Raw genomic sequence first — 16,994 nt, 5'->3', positions numbered from 1 at the left:
TGCCTGTAATTGCAACCCCCAGCCCAGTCCCCCCACCCACCTCCTACCGCTTCCCTTCCTTGCTTTCCTTGGCTGGCTGCGGCTGCATGGCACTGTCTCTGCTACCTGTCTGCCTTATCCACTGTCTGGTTGCCCAGATGTGAGCCCCAGGGGCAGGGGCTGCAGTCCCCAAAGCCAGCTGTGGCCTCCCGCACCAGCTATTCAGCAATGTCTGATGCTGCCATGGATTTAGCAGAAGGATCAGGACCAAGTTAGACCTCAAGGCTCCAATTAAGTCTCTGGGCTTTTAAAAATACTGATCCCACCAGCCATCGGGGGAGGATGCAGCCTGGCCCCCCCGGGGGTCCTCTTCCTCTGCATGTCCCTCACACAGGGCAGCTCCCCAAGGTCCTTCTTCTGCTCTCTCCTCCCGGGATTCCAGCCATGTCTGGCCCCACTCTCTACCAGGCCCCATCTTCTCCACCAGGCCTGCACCAGCAGCCTTCAGACTCAACACAACCGCCCCTCCTCCACTCTCACCCCCTCCACCCCTCACTCTCTGTCTTTCCCACGTTCACCAGCAAAGCATGCACCTGCCCACCAGCCCACTACCATGGCCTCCCTGCCCACCCCACGGCAGCAAAGAGTCTCGAGTCAGCCCGCACACCTCTGCCCCACACAGGCTTGCTGTGTCCTTCAGGACAAAAGCTAACATTCTCAGGGCAGCTCCTCAGGCCACAGGACCTGCCTGCATTCCCGTCCACCCTGTGCCTTCATCAGGCCCTCTACTGGGCTATGCCAGGCTCCCACTGCTGTGGGAATTAATAGGAACCTCTCTGGCTGTGGCCAGAGACTGATGGACTGAAAGAAATGGAGTCACAGCAGCAAGGGCCGTGTCAGATGCCCCTCCCAGACTCGCCAGGCCTGCACCCTTCTCTGGATGTACAGCTTCCAGAAACGGAATATGATAAGCCTGAACTGCAGCAGCAGGATTCTCAGATGTTGCTAACTCTCAGCGCACTGTTCAGCTCCAGGCTGCACTATGAGCACAACATCACGAGGGTCCCACAGAAATGCTGCCAATGCTGCAGTCTGCAGCTGAGGTAAGGCCATGAGGAAACAGGCCACATAAAAGAGAACAAGGTATGAAGCAGAAGGTCTGAGAACATGACAAGATGCGGCCTGATTTTCTCAGCCTAAAGGCCGGCTGAGGTGGCTCCCACCAGAGGCCCTGCCTCCTCTCCCCCGGATGCTGCTGAGTACTGGCTCAGGGTCAAGGCCCAGAACAGAAGGCCCAGAACAGATGAAGGCCCAGAAGAGAACAGCTGGGGCACCAAGGAAGGAGGTGAGACAATTTCCTGCTTGCAGAGCAGGAGGAAGAAAACGTGCAGGAAGGGCAGCTCAAGGGGCATCCAGGGAGTGTGTCCCAGACACCAAAATGGCGAGAAGACTACATCCTCTCTGGCACACTCAGGTATTCATGCGTTTGGTGCTTGAAACTCAGGTCAAATCTGGAAGGAAGTAACCCCATGTAGCACCAAGCCATACAGAGCTTGGGAAGAAGGCACTCAAACTACTGCCAAACAGCATTAAAAATAGAAGGAAACGGAATGGAAGGAGCACCAGTGGCCACAGTGAGGAAAACGTGGCCCTTATCTTAAGCGTGTGCCCCAGTTCCTGTCTAGGGCTGCTGTATGTCACACGGCATTAGCTGGATCATTCGGAACAGGAGCCAGCATCTGTGAGACTCGCGTGGCACCAAGTTACCTAGAGTCAATTCATGGCCACTGCTGCCCAGGCAGCGGTCCTCTGGCCTGCCCCATCCACTCTACACCCAGCAAATGATCATACTTACCTTAAGGCTTGTACAAGGTTGAGATCAGCAAACTCATGGAGTTCAACAAAAGCTTGAAGAACTTTAATATTAAATTCATCCCTGGGAAAAAAATAAGTAAGCTTCAAACCTAATGTACATTATCCCAATTATTTTAAAAGATATGGCTTATGAATAATGTGGCTATGAACATTCAAGCACAAGTTTTTGCATGGCCATACTTTTCTAAAACATTTGTATTTTTTGCAGAGGCAGGGCTCGCTATATTACCCAGGCTGGTCTGGAACTCCTAGGCTCAAGCAGTCCTCCCACACCTCCCTCGGCCTCCCAAAATACTGGGATTACAGGCATGAGCCACCACACCTGGCCACATTTTTATTTCTATTGAGTAAATACCTAAGAGTGAAATTACTGGGTTCCATGTTAAAGTTTATGTTTTACATTTTGAGGAACTGCCAGACTGATTTCCAAAGCATTGTTTTATATACTTTTTTTTTTTTTTTTTTTGAGCCAGAATTTCACTCTTGCTGCCCAGACTGGAGTGCAATGGCGCAATCTCGGCTCACCAAAATCTCTGCCTCCTGGATTCCAAGCAACTCTCCTGCCTCAACCTCCTGAGTAGCTGGGATTACAGGTTATGTGCCACCACACCCGGCTAACTTTTGTATTTTTAGTAGAGACAGGGTTTCTCCACGTTGGTCAGGCTGGTCTCGAACTCCTGACCTCAGGTGATCCACCCACCTCGGCCTCCCAAAGTGCTGGGATTACAGGCATGAGCCACCGTGCTAGGCCGCATGATTTTATATCTTATCAGCAATAAGGGTTTGACTCCCTGCAGCCTTGCTGGCATTTGTTACATGTCTTTTTCATTACAGCCAGCCTGATGGGTGTGAAATGGTATCTCACTGTGGTTTCAATCTGCATCTCCTTGATGATCAATTGAGCATTTTTTCCTGTGCTTATTTGCCACTTGTATATCTTCTTTGCAGAAATGTCTATTCAGATCCTTTGCCATTTGATAACTGAGTAATTTTTGTTATTTTTACTCTTATTTGGAAGAGTTATTTATATAATCTAGATATAAGTCCTCAGCAGATTATAAGGACTGATTACCAGCCCTGAGGACTTATATCTAGATTATATAAAGACAAATACATGAAGATATTCGCAAGTCATACTGATTTATTTGTATTTTTTTGTAGAGGCAGGGCTCACTATGTTACCCAGGATGGCCTGTGGGTTGTCTTTTTACCTTTTTTTTTTTTTTTTTAAGACTAGTCAAGTGAAGCAGTGGGAGTGGGCAAGGAACTAAGGAATCTATATCTGGTGATTAGCTGTAAACACCACCATGCCTGGCCAGCCTTCACTTTCTCGATGTCTTCTGAAGCACAATATTCTGATGAAGTAGAGTCTACCTACCTTTGTCTTTTGTTATTTGTGCTTTTGGTGTCACATTTAAGAAATCCTAGCCTAATTTGAGATCACAGAGATTTGCCCCATATTTTCTTCTAAGTGTTTTATCAGTTTTACTTCTTACATTTAGGTCTTTGATCCATTTTAACTTTTGTATCAGTAAGGTGTCTAATGTCATTCTTTTGCATGTGCATTTCCAGTTATCCCAGTACCATTTGTTGAAAAAGCTATTCTTTCCCCTACTGAAACTGTCTTGGTACCTGGTTGAAAAATTATTTGACACTAATGTGAGGGTTTATTTCTGGATTCTCAATGCTATTCCATCATTTATATATGTGTATCCTTATGCCAGTCTTACAACGTCTTGATTATATATACACTTTAGTCCTTTTTTTTTTTTTTTTGAGACAGAGTCTCACTTGAGACAGTTGTCACCCAAGCTGGAGTGCAACAACATGATTTTGACTCACTGCAACCTCTGCCTCCTAGGTTCAAGTGATTCTCCTGCCTCAGCCTCCCGAGTGGCTGGGATTACAGGCACCTGCCATCATGCCTGGCTAATTTTTGTATTTTTGTAAAGATGAGGTTTCACCATGTTGGCCAGGCTGATCTTGAACTCCTGACCTCAGGTGATCTGCCCGCCTCAGCCTCCCAAAGTGCTGGGATTATAGGCGTGAGCCACTGTGCCTGGCCACTTTATTTTGTAATCAGGAAATAAACGTGAGTTCTGCAACTTTGTTTTTTTTTAAGACTGCTGTGGTGATTTTGGGTCCCTTGAATTTTCCATAGTAATTTTAGGAGTGCAACTTCTGCAAAGAAGTCAGCTGGGATTTCAATAAGAAGTACAATAAATCTGTAAATCAATGTTGGAAATGGCATCTTAGCAATAGTAAGCCCTCCAATCCACGAACATGGATGCTTTTCCATTTAGGTCTTCTCATTCTTTTTCAACAATGTTTTGTGGTTTTTAGAGTAAAAATGTGGCTTTTTTGTGAAATTTATCCTAAGTATCTTATTCCTTCTAATGCTATTATAAATGGAGCTGTTTTCAGTTTACTCATTGCTATTGTATAGAAATACAATTGAGTTTTTTTGTTGTTGTTTTTTTGGCCAGAGTGTCACTTTGTCAGCCAGGCCAGAGCGCAGTGGCACAATCTCGGCTCACTGCAAGCTCTGCCTCCCAGGTTCACATCATTCTCCTGCCTCAACCTCCAGAGTAGCTGGGACTCTAAGTGCCCGCCACCATGCCTGACTAACTTTTTGTGTTTTTAGTAGAGATGAAGTTTCACCATGTTAGCCAGGATGGTCTCGATCTCCTGACCTTGTGATCCGCCTGCCTCAGCCTCCCAAAGTGCTGGGATTACAGGTGTGAGCCACCACGCCTGGCCAATTGAGTTTTGTATATTAATTGTATATCATGCAACCTTACTGAATGTATTACTTCTAATAGTTTTTAATTATTCCTTAAGATTTTCTATATACATGATTGCATCATCTGCAAATAGAATTTAATTTCTTCCTTTTCAATTTGGATGTCTTTATTTTCTTGTCTAACTGCCCTGACAAGACGTGCCAGCACTGGGCTGAACAGCAGTGCTGAGAGCAGACATCCTTGTCTTGTTCTTGATCTTAGGGAGAAAGCAGTCACTCTTTCACCGTTAAGTTGTGGGGTTTTTTATAGGTACCCTCCATCATGTTGAACAAGTTCCCTGCCTGTCTTAGCTTTCTAAGTGTTTTTATTGTGAAGGAATTTTGAGTTCTGTCAAATGCTTTTCCTATATTTGTTGAGAAGATCATGTGGGTTTTGTCCTTTATTTGAATGATATGGTATATCATTCATATCATTTATAAGTCATTGTATTGCTATTGTATAGAAATACAATTGAGGTTTTTTTTTGTTGTTTTTTTGGCCAGAGTGTCACTTTGTCAGCCAGGCCAGAGCGCAGTGGCACAATCTCGGCTCACTGCAAGCTCTGCCTCCCAGGTTCACATCATTCTCCTGCCTCAACCTCCAGAGTAGCTGGGACTCTAAGTGCCCGCCACCATGCCTGACTAACTTTTTGTGTTTTTAGTAGAGATGACTATTTATTTGACTTATTTAATTGACTTATATGTTGAACTAACCTTGCATTCATGGGGTAAGTCCCCTTGGTACAGAATCCTTTCTACATATTGCTGACTAGAGATTACAGTCATAAGGATATGGTCTGCCATTTTCTAACGGTGTCTTTGGTTGGGTATCAGGTAGTGCTGGCCTCAGAGAATGAGTTTTCCACTTTCCACTTTCAATCAAGTATTTTTTTTTTAAAAAAAAGCTAAAAATCGAAACCTCCTGACTTTAGGCTTTTGTTTAAAAATACTTTCTTCTGGTGTTTGACAAAAGTCTGTTTTGGCATACTCAGGGCATGTGCTGCCTCAGCATTCCTGCCCTAACCTCTGCTAAGCCAGTAGCAGTCAGAAAGTAAATCTGTCCTGCTGCTTTCCATGAAAAAAATTCACCTTTCACCTTTATTCACTCTGCAAGTAACACGAGAAAGAAAACCACTGAGAAACCTGGCGTATTTCTGGGTAAAACAGAAGACGATTAAGATGCTTTCCAACCTAAGGAGAAAGGGGCAGCCGTATTGTCAATTCTGTCATGGTTCCCTGAGAAACAGGATTCCAGAGGAGTCCCAGGATCCCAGAATACTCTAAGGCCTCTCTCCTCCCACGGACACGAGAGAAGAACTGATTGCACTGGGCCCACCTGGTATTGAGATGGGCACGTGGATGCCCACAGCCTGTGGCTATATCATGCCTTTAGGCTGTGACGGCCCCGAAAGTGGAGTGTGACCTAGGTCAAGCTGCAGGGCTGAGTGGCCCCAGGTAGGGCCGTGCATCCTCCTCAAACTCACCTTTCGCCCAGGTAGTCCCCAATGACGGTCTTATTTAGGCCTTCTCCTTTATAAAGGAACTGGGCGACGTCTTCTGGGGAACTCTGCAGCAGGTCATTTTCTATTAGAAACTGAATTCCCTGGAGAGCATTAGAAAGGAAGCACCGGTTAGGAGTGTCACTCAAACTCGTTTTTCAAAGACAGAAATACACTTAGTGTCATGATTTTACTGGTATGGACACAGCAAAAATAATACCAGAGACACCCATACAACTGCACAATCTGATTTTCCCAACTCCATACTACATTTTGTCCATCAAAGAAATGCACATTCATTCCTCCTGGCAGTTAAACAAGTTAAAAGACAAACAAATGGGTTATTGAACAAACCATTACAGGTGGTTATTAGAAATTATAAAGGCAAGAGTAGCAATAATATTAGATTTTCCAAGCTTAGGAAGATGGTTTATTCTGTGTCTGCGAGGGACACTTTGTGGGTGGTGGCCACTGCCAGTTGGCCAACCTGGCCCCAGTCCCAGGGAGGCAGTGAGCGGGTGGTGCCAGTCCCCACTCCCTGCCACCCCCTTCACTACAGAGGCAGTTTCTTGGCTGCCTTTAGCACTAGAAATGACCTGTGACCAGATCTGGCCAGACAGAAAGACAAGCCTGGAGAGAAAGTTTTTGATTTCCTGGTAAAAAGGGGCCCATGAGCCAGCACTGCTCTTCCTCCTCCTTTCTGCCTTGAACACGGATGTGATGACCAGAGCCACAGTGGCCATCTCACATGGGAAACCCTGAGATGGGCACAGGGACCACCTTCTTGTCACTTGGGAGCCACCCATTGCTACACAGCTGCGTGAGAAGACAAACCTCCACTGTGTAAGATACATTTTGTTGGATTTTCTGTTACCTGATATCAAAAACATATTAACTGACATGCTGTGCCACCAAGCTTGTCCAGTCAAAGCTTATGCCCACTCTGAGGGCTGCAGCACAGCTGACAATCTCAAAAGGCAATAGGCGCCCCTGGCCTGAATCAGCTGAGCACTGTCTCATGAGAAGTCCCAGGAACCTATAAGAGAAATTTTTACCTCTAACATAGCTTTGCAGCCAGTTTCAAAATATGTGTTGGCAAGGTTGGTAAGGGAATAGGGAATTCAGAAATCAATTTGCCAGGAGCCCATTTTCACAAATTCAGAGAGGCTCTATCCAGCTAAGACTGTCAGTACCCAAGACCAGGGCTGCCTCATACCCTCACAGTCCATCCAGAAGATTTTCTATTTCTTTTACACACACGAACGTCTACAGCAGCCTTATTTCCAAAAACTGAAAACAGTCAATAAGAGAACCAATCAATACATTCTGGCATAATCACACGATGGAAGACTCTACAGCCATGAAATGGAATGAACACTCACAAGAACGAATCTCACAGACATCATATGGAGCAAAAGACGACATGGAAGAGGATTTCAATTCCATTCATAGAAGGTTTGAAAAAGGCAAAATTGGCCGGGCACGGTGGCTCAAGCCTGTAATCCCAGCACTTTGGGAGGCCGAGGCGGGTGGATCACGAGGTCAGGAGATCGAGACCATCCTGGCTAACACGGTGAAACCCCGTCTCTACTAAAAAAATACAAAAAACTAGCTGGGCGAGGTAGCGGGCGCCTGTAGTCCCAGCTACTCGGGAGGCTGAGGCAGGAGAATGGCGTCAACCCGGGAGGCAGAGCTTGCAGTGAGCTGAGATCCGGCCACTGCACTCCAGCCTGGGCGACAGAGCAAGACTCCGTCTCAAAAAAAAAAAAAAAAAAAGAAAAAGGCAAAACTAACTTATGGTGATTAAGGACTGGCTACCTTGGGGAGTGAATTCCCTAAGATGAGGCAGCAGCAAGGTGCCCTGTAATATTCTGCAACTGTGGCTTGTTCTGGGTTACAGTTATGTGAGTATATTAATTTATAAAGATTCTTCAAGCTGTACATTTAGAATTTGTGTACCATGATTTGTTATTCTCCAAAAACATTAGCGAGTCTAACAATCCTAAATCAATTTTCATATCTGGTAGGAGTTTAAGTGGGTACACCCACAGGGGCACCATCTAAATTACAAGACGCACACACGCACACTGTAGCAACACAGGTCTGCTCCTTCGAGAGGCCTAATGTAGCCCAAGTTCCCTGAAAACAGAGCCTGGGGCAGAAGACAGTGCTAGGGCTTTGCTATTGGCTCTAAGTGAGGAAAACAAGTGAGGCAGGTGGAGAAGCCAGGTGAGGCCATCAGCTGCAGGTGGGAGGGAGGCAGGACACCCTCAGGGATCACTAGTTGTCCTGTTATCTCTGGGGATGCAAGGCTGGGGGCCTGACCTTACATGGTGAAGGCCCCTGCCACTGTCAGCTGAAGCCCAGGGAACTGAATGGGCCTGGGCATGAGGCTTCCATTAATTCCTCTGGAAGCTCAAGACCTGCCCTAAAATTCAGAACACACAAAAAACTAGGACATTTCTTGGAGAATGCTATTTGGGAGGTGACAAAGAGACAAGCAGAGGAGGAGGACACAGAGCTCTGCATCCAATCACACTTGTCCTATGAGACAGAGAGGAGAAGGTACAGAGAAGGCCACAAGACAATGGAGGCCGAGACCACAGTGAGGCACCCCCAGCTGCGGAGAGCAGGAGGGCGGCAGCCGCCAGGAGCGAGGCGGGAAGGAATTCTCCCTCAGAGTCTAAGCAGCAATCCTGCCCACTCCCCGGATCTTGGACTTCTGGCCGCCTGAACTGAGCAAGAATAGATTTCTCTGGTTTTAAACCACCCAGTTTGTGGTCATTTGTCATGGCAGCCCTAGAACACTAATACACTAGGTAAATACTCATAGAAGAAAGTGAATGTTCTCACATTATTGGAAATTTTTAATATTTTAGAATACCATTTAGAAAGTCAAACAGCAGAAATGGGGGCAGTGGCACCATGTGACCCACTACACCTAACTCTTATCTTTTTTTGTTTCTCTTCTAGGTGCAGGTCTCAATCTGAAGCTGGATTTTACTTATTTAAATTAATATCCAAGTGTCTGTCTTGTCATTAATTTAGCCCAATCAAATCTACAGTGAGCACTGATTGGTTAGCACTTCCTCCTGACCCCTTATTTGGTGCTTTCTATTTCACATGCCTTTCCAGCCTTGTGTTGAATTGATCAAACTTTCTTTGATGTTTGTTAATAATTTTAAAATCCTATTTCTCTTTAGTGATTACTCTTAAAATTTTGACAAGTATTTAAACTTATTTTTATCTATCAACATCTAGAAAACCTTAGCTGTTACTTCCCTCCTTCCTTTCCCCCTTGCTACTTATATACTGACATAAATTTGGACTAAATTTCTCACTTTGACTTAAAAAGTTTTGCTTGTTTCTTTCCTTTTTGATCCTGTGTAATCATTTCTTGTTTTGAGGTGTCATACTCCAATTACACAATTCCTAGAGATCAGAGAAGCCCTTGTGTGTCTGAACATGTCTTTCCTCACCTTCTCTTGTGACAGGACAGACAGAATTCGGGGTTTTAAATCATGTTTCCTCAGGCCTTGGAAGGCACTGCCTTCCCTCCTCTCTTTGATCCAGTGTCCCTGATAAGCTTGCTGTGCTCCTCATTTCTTCTTAGGTAATCTGATCTTTCCTTCCTGGAAAATTAAATGAATTTCTCTATCCACGAGTTTTACAACATTTCACTTGACACAGCTAAGTGTGTAAGTCTTTTCAATTTTCATCCTGCTTGGCATTTGGTGGGGCCTTTGAATCTAAGGATTTTTCTTAGCTCTAAAATATTCCAAGATTTCTTTGAAATATTTCCTCTCCTCCATTTTCCATTCTCTCCTTCTGAGACTTCTGTTAGATGAAATTTGGGCTGCTGGACCCACCTCGCATGTTTTCTTGTAGTTCTCTGCAAAACTGAATAAAGAAATTCTTAAACTCTCTTCTAGCACACGTCCACTCTTCAGCCACGTCTTCTCCATATGCTCAAGTGACGACGTGACAGACACTCCTAGTTTTCATTTCCAAGGTTCTTTTTCACAATCCCCCATTTTTGTATCATGGATAAGAAACATCCTATCGTATCTTTTTGATGATATTTATTATATAGACAAATATTCTACGATAAAAAGTTGCTTTTTTTTTTTTTTTTGGCTGCTTCTTCTGTTTTGTTTTATTTATTTATTTTTGAGACAGAGTTTTGCCCTTATCGCCCAGGGAGGAGTGCATTAGCACAATCTAGGTTCATTGCAACCTCCACCTCCCAGGTTCAAGTGATTCTCCTCCCTTAGGCTCCCAAGTAGCTGAGATTACAGGTGCCTGCCACCATACCCAGCTAATTTTTTTTCTATTTTTAGTAGAGGTGGGGTTTCACCATGTTGGCCAAGCTGGTCTCAAACTTCTGACCTCAGGCAATCCACCCACCTCGGCCTCCCAAAGTGCTGGGATTACAGGCGTGAGCCACCACACCCAGCCTCCTGCTTCTTTTTTAAGAGACAGGGTCTCGTTCTGTTGCCCAGGCTAGAGTGCAGTGGTGTAATCGCAGCTCACTGAAGCCTCAAACTCCTGGGCTCAAGCGATCCTTCTGCCTTAGCCTCCCAGTAGTTGGACTACAGGCACATGCCACCATACCTGGCTTGATAAAGGATTTAAAAGACAAAGTCTTACTGTCACCCAGGCTAGAATGCAGTGGTGCAATCACAGTTCACTGTAGCCTCAAACTCCCGCGCTCAAGTGATCCTCCCACCTTAGCCTCTCCAGTAGCTGGGATTACAGGTGCATACCACCATGCCTGGCTGATTAAAAAAAAAAGAAAAAAAAAAGTTTGTAGAGATGAGGGTCTCGCTATCTTAGGCTGGTTTTGAACTACCGAGCTCAAGCGATCCTCACGCCTAGGCCTTTCAAGATGTCGGGATTACAGACATGAGCCGCCCTCCCTGCCTCTACTGTTTCTATTAAGTGTTTCCTCCAGTCTTAGTTCTTCTGTTTGTAGGGTTTTATTGTCTCTTTCATGGTGCTGGTTTCCTCAAACGCTTGGTGGTGCTTGGTGGGTTTTCGTCTTTGTATTGAAGGGTCACTGCTGGCCTAACAGAATGCTACCTGTGACTGGTTTTTGCTGCAGCTGCCTCCAGTGATCTGGCAGAGGAACAGGTCAGGCAGCCAACGGCTGGTCTCTGAGAGTGGGTATTTCTCCTTCTTGGTGCTGCCACCCACCAAGGACGCTGCTTGTTTTCATGGATTAAGTGTTCCCTCTTGCTTTTCCCACCTGGAGACACAATCACTGCTAGGCACAAGGTCAGGAAAGGGTGACCAGTCTCGATGTCCCTCCCACAGTCCTGTTCCCTGAATGTACCTCCTCTGCGCTCGGGGAACTCTGAAGCTGCTCTTGCTGCTCCCGGCAGTCCTTTCTTGTATGTTCTGTGGGCACTGTTTCCTTCTTCAGTTGATCCCATTTATCTTCTTCCAGGGATTCCTCAATTTCTAGTCCACTGAGTAAACCCCTGCTTGTCATATGATTTATATATTTTATTTAAGGCATTTCTAGGAAATCAGGAATAAAAGAGAGAGGCTACAGAATGTTTTCAGCTTCTGTGATCTAATCAAACCTTCCCTCTTACTCATTTATGAACTCAAGTGCTACTTCTACAAATAATGCACCTGAACAAACCAAAGCTCCCTGTTTAAAGTGTCATCACTCTGAGACGTAGAAAACGCCATCCTAGCTGGAAGGAATGTATTTACTCTGACAATTACTCTTCATGTTTCACAACGTTACAGGTTTAATAGGGGCGTGGGGAGGTAGATGTAATTCTGAGTTGTGTCTGAAGCATGTGACATCATCCATCGCAGCTGTGAACGAAATGTCTGTGTCCCCCCGACAATTTGTATGTTGAAGCCCAAACCCCCAATGTGATGGTATCTGGAGATGGGGTCTTTTGGAGGTAATCAGTGTTACATGAGGTCCTGGTGGGGGCCCTGGTCTGATGGTATTTGTGCCCTTATAAGGACAGCACCCTAGAGTCAGCAAGTTCTCCTTACTACCCAGCATGTGAGGATACAGCAAGAAGTTGGCTACCAGCAGGCCAAGAAGAGAGCCCTCACCAGATGCCAATCATGCTGGAACCCTCATCTTGGACTTCCAGCCTCTAGAACTGTAAGAAAATACATTTCCACTGTTTAAGCACCCCCTCTATGGTATTGCGTTAGGAAGGCTCAAGTAGACTTAAGACAAGTGCTATATTCAAGTCTACAAAACCAAGGAACTTTGATAATTTTTCCCAGCAAAAGGCTACATGAAGACTAAACGTGCCATCTGCTTTTATCAAGTAGCATAATTATAGATAAGTACAACCAGTAATCAAGATTCTTAAAATCTTGTAGGTGAAGAAGAACAAAAAATGAAGCTGGTGAGCAATCTGCCACAGCCCAGGCAAAGCAGGTTATGCCTAGTGTTCCATTATTGGAACACAAAGCATGTGGGGGTTGTTTACATCCTACTGCTCAAGGTCATTGCCAAGGTCTGACTGCAAAAATTCAAAAACCAGCAACCTCAGGCATAATAAATGGGTTAAACGCCAACTTCCCTGGCTGTGGTGAGCCAGTGCCACAGGGATGACCACTTAGGGCCACCTAGAAACCAGCCCCAGGGGCTTCCACCCAGTGCAGCAGACGGCAGCAGTGACAGGCTGCCTTGGAGTCAGGTTCTCTCCTCAGGACAGTGGTGAATTCCTTAGCTGTTCTGTGCCTCATTTTCCCCAACTGTGAAAGAGGAATTAAGACGAACCCTCCCTACCTCATAAGGTTACTATAGGAACTTAAGTGTATGAATTAAAGTGCTTCCTCATCATGGTTCTTGACAAACGGTAAGTTCTCAATGTTGGCCCTTACTAGAAATCTGACATGGCCGGGCGCGGTGGCTCACACCTGTAATTCCAGCACTTTGGGAGGCTGAGAAGGATGGATCATGAGGTCAGGAGATGGAGACCATCCTGGCTAACATGGTGAAACCCCATCTCTACTAAAAATACAAAAAATTAGCCGGGCATGGTGGCAGGCGCCTGTAGTCCCAGCTACTTGGGAGGCTGAGGTAGGAGAATGGCGTGGACCCAGGAGGCGGAGCTTGCTATGAGCCAAGATGGCACCACTGCACTCCAGCCTGGGCAACAGAGTGAGACTCCATCTTAAAAAAAAAAAAAAAAAAAAAAAAAAAAATCTGACACACGGTATATATAAAACCGGAAGACAGGCAAGAGCCTAACAGAGAGGGCTTCACAGGCATGAAGACAAGTTTACGCTCATGAAGCTGAACCCTGATGCACAGTGGTGGCATCACTTTATTTATTTTGAGAGAGAGTCTCTCACTCTTGTCGCCCAGGCTGCAGTGCAGTGACACAATCTCAGCTCACTGCAACTTGCCTCCCAGGTTCAAGTGATTCTCACGCCTCAGCCTCCCGAGTAGCTGGGACTACAGGCACCTGCCACCATGCCCGGTTAATTTTGTATTTTTAGTAGAGAAGGGTTTCACCATGTTGGCCACACTGGTCTCAAACTCCTGACCGCAGATGATCCGCCCAGCTGGGCCTCCTAAAGTGCCGGGATTATATGCGTGAGCCAGCACGCCAGGCCTCAGTAGCATCCCTTTACAAAGTAAGTATCTATCTGTATGTCTTTCATGAGATGAGCATTTGCCCATGAACTTACTGGAGTGCTGCCCTGTGCTGCACCACCTGGGTCCCCTTAAAACATGAGGTCCAGTTTTGAGAACATCCACTTTCGTAAAGAATCCTGAGATGCTTCCAATGCTTATTAAATCTGCTGATAAATCTAACTCCACAGTCCCAACTCCTTAAAGAAAAGCTGTTACCCAAAATATCAAATCATTTCCAAATTCACAAAATTGACAATTTTCATTCCATCATGGAGATGACTGATGCCCCACAAGCAAAGAATGAGAAAGCAACAGGGCAGTTTTCACAGTGGCCAGAGTGTATGCGCTAAACAAAACCCTCCTCTGGCTGCAGATGTGCGCGGCCTTAAGAAAATCCAGACATGGCCGGGCGCAGTGGCTCATGCCTATAATCCCAGCACTTTTGGAGGCCGAGATGGGCGGATCACCTGAGGTCAGGAGTTCGAGACCAGCCTGACCAATGTGGTGAAACTCGGACATGCCGTTCCTCTCCCAAACCCTGAAGACTCAGGTCTACCCTTCTTTCTCAAAACCAAAACGTCCACCAAAAATCTTTACAGATTCTGCCAAATCCTTTAGCTCAGTCTCAGAAACAAGCAGCTACATGTTTCAGGTTTCACTGTTTTCGGGTGTTTCCCTAGAAAATCCAACTTGAGGAAAGAGGAAGATGCTGGTTTAAATGTGGAGGATCCCTTGTTTTTTTCACAGATACCTGCTTTGTAAGGTGAATGGAGAAATAACGTCCTCTTACGTGAACCACTTAACCCACCCAGATTATAAAGTCCACAACCTCTGGACACCCAGGTTCCACTCCCACCGCTGCTCCTTCCTAATCACATGGTTCCCTGGCTGTAGGGCCCGGCTCAAGTGGGAAGACGGGAATATGAGCCTCAACAGCAAGGGCACTGCCTGGAGTCAAGCCCGGCCTGCCCCGAGTTGTCCGAGCCGGGCCTGTGAGGCTGCTTCCTCACCCAGAAGCTCACTCGGCAAGAAAGGCGTTTCTGCCCAGGGTACCAGCCCTACAAGGCACTTCTGCTTCACCCCACTCGTCAACAGCCCCTTTTTGATCGAAATGTGCCTTCAACTCCCCGTCTTTTATGAGGTGATAGGACGGACCGCCTCTGACCTCTGTCCAAAAGGGACACGGCAGTTCAAATCAATGGATGAGTCCATCTTCTGCAGGCCAGAAAAGGGAGAGCATTCCCTTACCTTTTTGGGATCCATGTTGAATTTCTTTCTTCCCATGGCTATCTGTTTGTTCCTCTGAGTTGTTTTGCTGTTGGTGTGGAATAATTTGAAAATCACTCACGCTGTTTTCACGGTGCAGCCGAGTCACGGCCCTCCAGTGCACTTTCCCCCGCAACAACGGACTCAAGGAAGGGAGGCACAGGCCCACACGGAGGGGCCTCCAGCCTCCACAGTGGCGGAGGGGTGGTGTGGCCGCCATTGCTCTTCACATTTGATAACTTGAGACACTTCAGAAAAAGCTAATGATGCAAACCAGTGATTTTAATAAAGCACAGCTCCTTATGATGCAGGCAGGTAATTTCTGTGCGGGTCAACCCTGAAGTGCCTGTGCTTATGCCTGAACCTATAAAGGTAGGTGATGACTTACAGAGGAGGCGATGAGAAGTAACATCCAGGGAAATACCCCAGGACCCCTCCACGAGGAGTCGGGGGAGAGGAGAGGAATTAACAACTCTACAGGCTCCCCCCATCCCAACCACTCTCACCCCACTTTCTGCAAGTTTGACTAGAAGATGGAGGTAGAAAGAAACGAGTCAACAGCTTGAAGGTGTGGCCACAAATTGTTACCTCTCCTCTACGGAAGTTAGATTGTCGATCTCTGTCATCACTTCTGCAATTTCATATTTCAGCCTCTGTCAAAAAAGAAGAATTTTGAGGTGAGGAGTGGGTCTTAACCTTCCTCCCCTGAGACGGAAATGTTAGTCCTCTTGTGACAAGCTTCCCTGAGGTCTCATCTGAGCATCGCAGGGATGGAAAAACCAATACTATTATCAGTACAGCTAGAGTTTCACAGTCAAAGCCACCACAACTTAGGAGAAAACAAAATTATTTGCTCACTTTTCATCAGATACCAGATTCAGAGGGGTCACTATGCAGATCCTAGGGTATCTGTATATAAAATCAGGCAGGGACATTGCGGGGCAATATTACAGCTGTGAAAAGATAAAACCAAACCAGGAGTGGTGGCTCAGGCCTGTAATCCCAGCATTTAGGGAAGCTGAAGCAGAGGGATCACTCGAGACCAGGAGTTTGAGAACAGCCTGGGCAATGTAGCAAGGCCCCATTGCTACAAAAAAGAAGAACAGAAAAAGTAGCTGAGTGTGGTGGTACACACCTCTAGTCCTAGCTACTAGAGAGGCTGAGGAGGGAGGATTGCATGAACCCAGGAGTATGAAGCTACAGTGAGCCATGATCATACCATTGTACTCCAGTCTGGGTGACAGAGCAAGACTTTGTCTCTTTAAAAAAAAAAAAAAAGATAAAACCAACAAAAGGAAAGCCGTGAGTCCTTAGTTTGCTTAACTGCACTATTCAGCCCTGCCACGCACACAGTCACCTGCCTCCTCCTTCAAGACTGCCTTTGTTCCTGGGGAGAAGCTGAGGCTCGAGTGTGTTTAGATCAGTGGTCTCAGGCTGAAGCTCAGGTGTGTTTAGGTCGGTGGTCTCAGGATCACTTCTATCACCTTGAATGAGATGAAGCACCATGGACAGAGCCCAGGGGGTGAACAGAACTGACTCAGGGCGCTCAGAGAAGCCAGAGGCATCCAAGGGGACAGACCTCTGGAAGCCTCCAACTTCCCTGGGCCTCAGTGTGCTCACTGATAAAATGAAGTAGTTAAAGCTAGATTACAATTCCACATTTATCAGCAGGATGATTACTAACGTCCAAATAATATACATCCTTATTCTTCAACCAGAGACCAATTCTGGGTTATCTCATTTTCCCAAGAATGAAGGGTAACCTTAGAAGAAAAATTTCCATGAATTACCTTTCAAATACAAAGACATTTTTATTTGGGACCCTATTATTCTGTACGCCAAGACACAGAATTAAAACGCAAGCTCCTAGAAAGGAGCTATTGTCTGGGACAAGGCCTGTCCCTGCCGTGGCCTGTGAAGCCACATTTACTTTGGCAATAACAATGACTAGGAAGCTTTTCAA

General features: G+C 46.0%; 1 protein-coding gene across 2 annotated transcripts in view; it reads right to left on the bottom strand.

The window, feature by feature from the left end:
• The window catches only part of CYTH3 (cytohesin 3), a 113,878-nt gene that overhangs the window by 10,204 nt on the left and 86,680 nt on the right, over nt 1-16,994 (bottom strand). For both annotated transcript variants that reach the window (XM_030932227.1, XM_030932228.1), the window contains exons 3-6: nt 15,620-15,684; nt 15,014-15,080; nt 6,121-6,239; nt 1,835-1,915 (exon numbers count right to left, since the gene is read on the bottom strand). In XM_030932227.1, the coding sequence (XP_030788087.1) occupies nt 1,835-1,915; nt 6,121-6,239; nt 15,014-15,080; nt 15,620-15,684 (332 nt within the window). The remainder of the gene's footprint in view (nt 1-1,834; nt 1,916-6,120; nt 6,240-15,013; nt 15,081-15,619; nt 15,685-16,994) is intronic.

The sequence above is a fragment of the Rhinopithecus roxellana genome, chromosome 6 (assembly GCF_007565055.1).
Source record: "Rhinopithecus roxellana isolate Shanxi Qingling chromosome 6, ASM756505v1, whole genome shotgun sequence".
NCBI lineage: Eukaryota > Metazoa > Chordata > Mammalia > Primates > Cercopithecidae > Rhinopithecus > Rhinopithecus roxellana.
This window is presented reverse-complemented; position numbering and strand designations above follow the sequence as displayed.